General features: G+C 37.0%; 1 protein-coding gene across 1 annotated transcript in view; it reads right to left on the bottom strand.

Moving 5' to 3' along the window:
* Positions 1-3943: 3943 nt before the first annotated feature.
* puc (dual specificity phosphatase puckered) overlaps positions 3944-9253 on the bottom strand; it is a 31286-nt gene continuing 25976 nt past the window's right edge. The window contains exon 4 of the mRNA XM_088234743.1: positions 3944-6028. Coding sequence (XP_088090869.1) covers positions 5802-6028 — 227 coding nt within the window. The 3' untranslated portion in view covers positions 3944-5801. The remainder of the gene's footprint in view (positions 6029-9253) is intronic.

The following is a 9253-nucleotide window of genomic DNA, read 5'->3' as shown; positions in this document are numbered from 1 at the left end:
TTCATGTATCTAAGTTCCGCTCAACGAAGTTTGGCAAAAGGTCTTTGGAAAATATTGGCCATTCCGAATTTAATAAACTGCCCGTTGAGCTTTAGCTTTTTAACACGAAAAGTCGAATAGCAAACCCAAAAGTGTCGCAATTAAAAAAAATTACTTAAATCTTTTTGATAGTGATAGTTATTAATGTAATTTATATATATGCTGTAAACTACTGTGTTTTATGTTTCTTATATTATGATTTCTTACTATTTCGGATGTTTTAACTATGTATGATATTATGTATCGTCACAAAAATGTTTTTTTTTTTATGTACGGTTAATAACTCCTGGGAGTATAATATCTACTATATGTATTATTAATAATAATAAAAAAATATTTTAAAAAAAACCGACTGAATCTTTTCTCGCAAACACCGGCCACAGAACAGTGTCTGTCTTTCTTGTTATGACTTCTATATTCATGCCCTCTCTTTTACATATTTGTTGCTATATTGGCTTCACATTCATTCTTTGCGTAGCAAGGATAAATATTTTTTGTGTTAAAATCCAGCATAGTAATACAAATTTTGCTTTCTAAATCCAGTGTGGAAATGTCTATTTGAAGATTACAAAAAATACAATTTTAATATTTAAAAAAATATAAGAGATATATAAAGTTTTGTAACGTATGTAGACTAGTGTGACATCATACACATATTTATATAAACAAATATAGAAAAGTGTATTTATCAATGTAATAATTAAGAAGTAAAGGAGTGACCAATATAAACATCGTTATTGCTGATAACTTATTATGTTGTACTTGATATAATTTTGTATTTAATTAAAACAGGCGAAGTATTAAATATATCAAAAAGTTCTTTTATTTTATTGGCATTTAGATGAAATGGCACTAATGGAGAGTAACTGATCGTAATTTGTATGAATATATTACTTTATCTGATATATTAACAATAGGATGAGTCTACCCCTTTCTGAGATATCAAATTGTTATTAGAAAATTTGCATATACTTACATATACTCGCTTTCAAGTAGACGGATAGGCTGATGTTGTTACACTACATAATATTGTGAAAAATGTTATGGAGAGTCCAGTCTTGGTAAATGAAATAAATTTTAGGATTTCATTTAAGACCACTAAACTTAAACGTATTTCGCACAAATGTAAACAACGAATGTATTGAACTAGTAGAAGTATTTGTGTATCTGGGGATCATGTTTTCAAGATATGGAATAGTAAAAAAAGATGTTGAAAGGAGAGTGAATGCGGGCAACAAAATGAACGGAGCACTAAGCACAGTAATTGCTAATGAAAATATGTCAATCGAAGCTTAACTGCCAGTGCACAACGGAATTTCAGTCCAAACACTTATGTATGGAAGTAAAACATGGAACTGGCAGAGGAAGGATGAAAGCCGAGTGAGCGCGGTTGAAATACGATCTCTTAGACGATGTGGTGGAAATCAATGTATGACAGGGTTACGAATGATGAAATCAGGCATACCGTAATTGATAAGATTAAGATAGGGTATCTGAGATGGTTTGGTCACGTAGAACGAATGGACGACGAAAGATTGGCGAAACAAGTATATATGGCGAAAATGAGCGGTTACATGAGACGAGGACGACCAACGACATGATCAGATAAACCAAAATCTTAAGTCTGGTCATGTCAAAAGCAGACAGAACCGAAGGGCATGTATGACAAGATGTATGAATGTGGAAAAGCTAGGAATATATGCCAGGATAGACGTATGTGGCGGTCCATTCTCTCTATATACAGGAGTAGAAGTCATTACAATCGTATTGAATCCTATGAAGCTACAATACTAAAAATACTCGCAAAAACATTTTAATGTTTTTGCTAATTTTTAGCTGTAAAACATAACATAACGTTACGCAAAATCATTGCATTTACATTATTTTTTTTTGCACCACAACAGGTCAGGAGGCCTAATTACAGTGGTGAATTACATCACAGAGCACCCAGGCTTGAGAACAATAACATTTTTAATTTTTTGTGTTCACACCGGGAATCGAACCCGGAACCTTCCGTGCGTGAGTCAAGCGTCTTGACCACTACACCACGGAGGCCGCCAATCATCTTATATTTGTTTTATGATAATATATTATTTACGGCCTGGTAACATTACGCGGCCAATTCACGCATGCGCGCAGGCGGTATATCAGACTTTTGGACGATGCAGTGCGATGTATGCAAACATGATTCTACGCGCCTTCTGGTATATTATAATTCTATGAATGAGGTCTTTAATTTTGTAGAAGAGGTTGGGCATGCAATGATTCCATTACTTTGGTGAGTCTGTTTAGACGTTAGACGTTAGACGGAACACTTTTATTTTCGGTTTCTTCCATTTTTAAGTGAGGGGGGGGGTGGTTTCATTGCAACATTTCATTGTTCTTGGACTGGCACCTGAATCGTTAGACTGATCACCTTACCTTCCATGCGAAAAAATGATCCAGACATGTAGCAATTGCTACTCTATTAACCACTGGATGCATAAGTAAATTATGACAAAAGGCACTGTATTATTCGTGTTAAAGGGTTGCAGCCATATTACAATAAAACCACTGTCTGTAATATTTAATCTTCCGTGAAAAATAAATATTTTTCCAGAGATATATCTATAGAAGAGTTTCAAGAATGTCAATAAAACATGTATTGGAAATTATTGATTTGAGGCAATTTTATCTACACCTGCGAAGGTATTTGAGTGGTTAGTTAATACACCATTTTATCAATCCAAAAATAGAGCCATTCATAACAAATGAACAGTATGGATTTCAGTCAGGGCGTTTAACTATCACAAATTTGATGGTATTTTCGATTTTTGTCACAAAATCACTCGACAAAACTGCTCAAATAGACTGCTCGCACAGGCGTTTGATAAAGTAGATCACCAGCTTTTTGCTTCAGAAACTTCATAAGATTGGCTTCGGTGACATTCTCCTGAGAATTTTCTTAAGCTATCCAATAAATCGAAAGCAGGATGTGCCATATGGACTCTATCAATCTGCAGTTTTTCACACCTCCACGGGAGTGCCCCAGGGATCCGACCTAAGACCAACGTTATTCACAATATTCATTAGTGACATTAGAAACGAAATAAATTTTTTAAAGTTTTTATTATTGGTTCACATTTTTTTTTGTGATAAGACAAAAAAGTTTAGTTTGTATATACAAACTCCTTTAGACTGTTTGAAGCTTCAGTCAGTCGCGCGACATTCAAAATATTATACAATGGAGTAAACGAAACACATTGCTCTTCAATGTCTTAAAATGTTTTGTCGTGTCGTACACAAGAGCTTTCGACAGCGTCGACATCCAGGGATCTCGGGGTATCACATTGACGCTAAGTCATTATTTTTAGGTTTCATATATTTAGGTTCTGAAAACTTTGTAAAATTCTTTATTAAAAAGTCGCTTGGAATTTAGTTCCATATTTTGGTCGCCAAATTATGCTACATTAATAGAGGGTGCAGAAAAAAATTCTGCGTTATGTGTATCTTAGGCAGTATAGATATTACCCTTGGCTTTTCTTGGCTACTAATCATTGTTGAGGAGAATGGATATTAATTTGGATGCACTGTTTTCCCTGTCCCTGATAATTATCTTCGACAAGGGCAACACAGCTTGTTCTACCTACCACGATGAAGAACCAACCTGCTAAAGGTACAATGTACACACCCTAGAGTACGAGTACTGAGTACTCTTGTGAAGAAGGAAAAGGCATTGAATAAAATAACAAAATCATGTAAATAATATTTATTTTACATGTAAATAGGTAATGTTAAATATAACGAATAAAGAGGCACATGTGAAGTCATTGTGGCATACAGCAGTTAATATTTACTTTTATTTTATATTGGTGATATCAGAATTTGAGTAAATAATAAAATAATATAAAATACAATTTAATAATTACAAAAGTGTTATCTATTACTCGGTGGATAAAATTAGGACAGCAGCCAAACAAAACAAAAGAAACCACCTGCCACTAACTAAAAAAAAACATAAACCTTAGCTTAGTTATCTACACATTATATAGTACATTAGCTAGGAAACTAATCATAAAATAATTCAGGATTTTAATTTATTACAAACTAGTATAGTGATATAATTATTATCAGTTGGCTGGTTGCGATCATCAACTAATAGTATAACAGGTATTGTCAATTGATTACAAAACATCTAGATGTTATTTTACATTAAGTTATTATAATAAAGGATGTTTGTATTTCTATCTGTCTAAGAGTGAGACGAACCTCCCCAGCCTATAACTACATGTACACACAGAGATGAATAAGGCAATTTTGGGCATCTAATACAAAGCCATTCCTAACTAACTTTTGGCATCTGAATGTGCGGTTTATAAATACAGCGATCGAACATGATCAAATGTCTAATAACTGTTCGATTAAACTAAAATGAAGCTTGATGTAATTTCAGTGTATAAAGTCGAAATGATGATTTATGGGACGAGTGAATTTTTTTTTTCACAAAATGGCTGTCTTTATACAAAACGCAAACGTTTACAACAACGCAACGAATGTAATATTTTCAATTGCGAATAATTTCACCAACCAGCCCTTAAAGCGTTCATTTCGACTGTCATACAGCTCTAAGGATAAAATACATAAATTTATTTACGAGTGACTCATCTAGAAAATAAAACGCAATTATCCCAATATCACATAAGGCATTATGATATGGCTCATGGTTAACACGATAAAACGTGATAGTACAGATACATTATCGGCGATTTCGATGACTTAATACTGGTACATCAGTATACCTGCACTCTATCCCTCGACCTCTACTGCGAAAATCTCCATTATGTTCGCAATAAGCCGACACAGCCTAGGATCCCCGTACGACTAGAACATGCTCCACCTCCACGCGAGGCTAGAGACTTGGTAAGTGGTCACTACTGTAGGAACACGCCGAGCAGCTTTACTAACAGCAGCTAAGATGTTCTGGATGTAAAAAATATGGTTTATTTTTTTGGTAAAGCTGCTTCGATTGTTTCTACCCTATCATCTAAACCGGCGATGCGCAACCCGCGAATCGTCCAACTCTTCTTCCCTGTACAAAACATTAAAAATAATAGACAAACGTATAAAACTAAAATATTTTATTAAGTACGATAATAACCGACCAGTGCGACGTACAGGGTTGCACACCACCGACCCAAACCTACCATTAAAACAATTACAAATCAAAATTCGTTAATTATGGACTAATTTATAAGGGGTTAGTTTTAGTTAAAGATACATAGTACTGCCGCAATAGCTGTATCAAAAGTCCAGCGCAGACCTCCCCCCAGAGTCTCCCGGGTCGGTTACCGGGAGTTCCGATCCGCAACTACTTTTCACCCATGTCTGCTATTTATCGCCTTGCAGATCCTTCGAGGGGATTCCATTTTCCTTCCAACGAGGATTCGCAATAACAAACCAATGCGGCACGAAGACAAATTGAAATATAGCAATAAATACGATCAAGACCAAAGATTGAGTTACAAGATTATTTAGTATTTGTACAAACCTAACAAAATATGTTATTCATTCAAACCCGTACAATTCCCAAGGATTATATACAACATAACCTACGACTTATCAACTACTTTACAATCAGTTCAGGGGCGTTTTCATCCTTGCGACGAAAAGTACATAATTCGGGAGTGGGTCCCCTAATCCTCGGGCGGCGGGGCGCGGGGCGCCCTCGGCCGTCGCCTTCTGCGGCGTCCTCTCTTGGCTCTGGCGGGCCTCTCGGCGGGGTCTCAGGAGGATCCGCCGTTTCCCTTCAGGGTCTGCTCTAGCTCCACCAGCTGCCCCATGAAGTTCAGGTTGGGGCTGATGATGGGCCGAGCCAGCTTCACCGTCTTGTAGGCCTCCACCATGCTCATCTGGCGGTGGCGCATGAGGTAGGCGATGGCGATGGTGGCGCTGCGGGATACTCCGGCTTGGCAGTGCACCAGGACTCGGGTTCCGGACTTGCGGGCGCTTTCTGCGGACAAGAGAACAAACCATCGTCAGTATTGAGTACCGAGCAACTAGTCGAGTAAACAAATTTGTTGGAATCCAGTTCCCCTTGGAAATGTCGAATCCAAAATAGAACATTCTAAGAAAAAATGCAAAAATGCGAACAACGGACAGTTCTTCAAATATCTAAATCGTCATTCCTAGAAACGTAAATTTCGAATAAATCTTTGTAGACGCACTGTTTACGGGCGAAAAATTAATAACCATTTCTAAGTAAGCCCAATAAAATATATTGTAAACATAATGTAACGTAATTATATCTAAACGAGTATCTGACACGAAACAGGCTCTCAGGACCGGCTGCTGACGTCAGAGCAACTCACGTCAAGACTATCGCAGATGCTAGATTATAATATAAAACGATACGAGAGTACGTAGATTCTAATGGAAAACACCTCTCCGTAAACAATTATCGCTTTATTGTTAATACTGGGAAGTGACGCATGGGTCACTTCATGATCCTGCAAATTGCGGAGTAACATACGCAATACTTGCAGTCAACTCAAGCTGACTGAAAACTGAAAACTTCCGACTGTCAAGAGTGTCAAACTCCGAGCATCAGTGCTGTTGTTATTGATGTTTCGGTAGATGGAATATCGGAACAGCGGATATATTATCGAAGCAGGAAATACCCGACCGTTAACCTCAAATAATACGACCACGAATGATAAAAGCATACGATTGACCAATCAGTTTTTGACATCGATGTTCGAATAGGCAAATGAAACTAACAAGAACACAAGTAGATTCGTGTCAACACGGCAAATTATAAGTGGATTTTGAGAGGGCAACGATTGTCAAGAGGTGTAAACAAATAAATCACACTAATTTCGCGTTTTAGTGACCCTGAGGATACAATGAAAAAAAATACAAGTGTTTTTCAATTAATGTTATCAACAGATCGCATCACAATCTGTATCTTAATACTGTAGTACTTAAATAAGATAAAGCATAACAAATCCAATGTCTTTTTGTAGATTACAAACGAAAGTAGTAATATCATCATCGTCATCATCGTCATCATCGTTCCCTTTCCGCACCTAATCATTTTTGTAACGTGAAGGTAAGATGATCAGTCTTTAGCTTCAGGTACCAGTCCAGGGACTATGAAATATTCTGGTGTAAAAATAATACCTTTTAAGTAAATATTTCATAGCAACCATGTAGTAGAAGTAATATAGTAAACATGTAACATATATATGTAAGTATATTTATCGAGGCTAATAAAATGATCGAACGATGAGTCAGCCAGAGTAGGTACCTACTAGATACGTTCGAATAAAAATGTACCGCTGTGAAAACAATACACTAGTCTCATATATCAGTGGAACAGCCGATTGTCCGGGTATATTGTTAAATGCTGAGGTTTCGAAACGTCCCATTCTCCCACACAGGTGATATTCGTCGTTGGTGTTAGTGCGACTTCACGACACACCTATTATGAAGCAGATTTTAACCCAGTTAGGAAACTAAATAGATTCAACCTGGATTAAATGTAAAAATAATAGATAAATAATGAAAAATAGTAACGTACAAACGGAACATTTTTCATCATTCGTTTTATCTGCGGGCGCTTTACTGATATCGCGTTTACTAACAATAATCGATCTATTGGTTTGATTGAACAGCGAGCGCCTACACACTTGAACCAATTTATTTATGTGACATGTGGTGTGACGTCAAAAGCCAAACAATCGTTTAATAAATTAAATTGAATTCCAGAGTAAATTATGGGATCAAACCAAATATCAACAATGCGTTGAAACAAAATCACAATGTTCTAAAGCGGCTTCTTTGCTTTTGATCTAAAAAATAATTTAACAAATAGTGTACTCCTATTTGGTATTATGGTGTCGTAAGTATGTATGGTTAAAAGTACTAACCGTCGCGTTGCCGCAAAATACAAACAATAAATACGTATCTATTTAAAAACCATCTGTGGATACAATTAAATATACTTTAAAAGCACGATCGTTAAAATGTTAAACATCTGAAGAAACTATCAGTTATGTTTGAACAGTGACGCACGACTCAAGACAGAGACATGTTTGCATGTCACATTCTACGGAGGCGGGCTGTTTGTACACGCAGTTTGAAATCGATGGCATGTTATCGGATTAATATATATTATAAATAAGTTGACGGATCAATAATATGACAAAGGCAAAGAGAAAGCTTCGAATTAGTAGAAATACTATAGTTAATATATGAAGAATAATAGTAAAAATGTTAACGCGGTGAATTAAATTCAAAATGGTAGCAAATGAAATCAAGCCACTAACTTCCCGACTAGTATCGAGTGCGGTGGAGTGTAGTCAGTGTACGGTGTACGTGTGTAAACGCATTACGAAATGTAAGGAACCCGGTTAGATCAGATACAGCCATTCCTGATGACGGTGATTCATACAGACACGCACACTTTTTATATAAAATACGGAACACTGCTCTAAATACCCAGTCTAGAGCGCCGCAATATTTTTATATGAGAGTATTCTTGACATCAATTTCTTCGCAAAAATAAACTTTTTGTATTCTTATTCGTGTCGGCGGCTCGCCGGGGACCACCTCGATACTCGCCATTTAGTAAATCAATCTCCTCGAGTGACCTTACGTCGGCGTCGGGTAAATTGCTCTCTAAAAAAACATCTAGGAAGCCCGTTCAGAAGCTCGAGAGATTAATAGGTTCGAACGAAAACAAATTTCCCGCTTCCGCAATATCCGATGCCGGTTCACGGCATTTCGTTTATTTCCAGCCCGGCTCCGAAATAATCCGAGGACTTTCCGATACACAATTAGACGAACCTTCGGCAATCTCCGCAAGGTAAACTGACTGGCTTTGTCGCCTTTTTATGTTCGAGAGATCGAACTCCCAACCTTGGGTGATGAATGGAGGAGATAAGAACGTTCTCAGCCTGAGAGAGGTCTCTACTTTAGTCGGTAGTCTGTACCGGTTTAGCGACTGATGCAGGAAGCTGCTCGCTTACACGTCATACTCCCCTCGAGGAGACATTTGCGACAAAGAAGACCTTATATGGCGATGTCGAAACTCGAAACCTTATCGTGAGACAGCGCGACTCCGTTCTCTGTACAGGAAGTCTGCTCACAATGAAAGCCGAGTATTTTGATAAGCCAAAAAATGTACATTGCACTAGAATGTTGCTCGCTTTGGATACGAATACATAATATTGTG

This window comes from Micrasema longulum, unplaced genomic scaffold, assembly GCF_059751315.1.
Source record: "Micrasema longulum isolate JH-2025_06_02 unplaced genomic scaffold, ASM5975131v1 h1tg001277l, whole genome shotgun sequence".
NCBI lineage: Eukaryota > Metazoa > Arthropoda > Insecta > Trichoptera > Brachycentridae > Micrasema > Micrasema longulum.
Note: the sequence above shows the minus strand (reverse complement) of the source record. Positions and strands in the feature narration are given on the sequence as shown.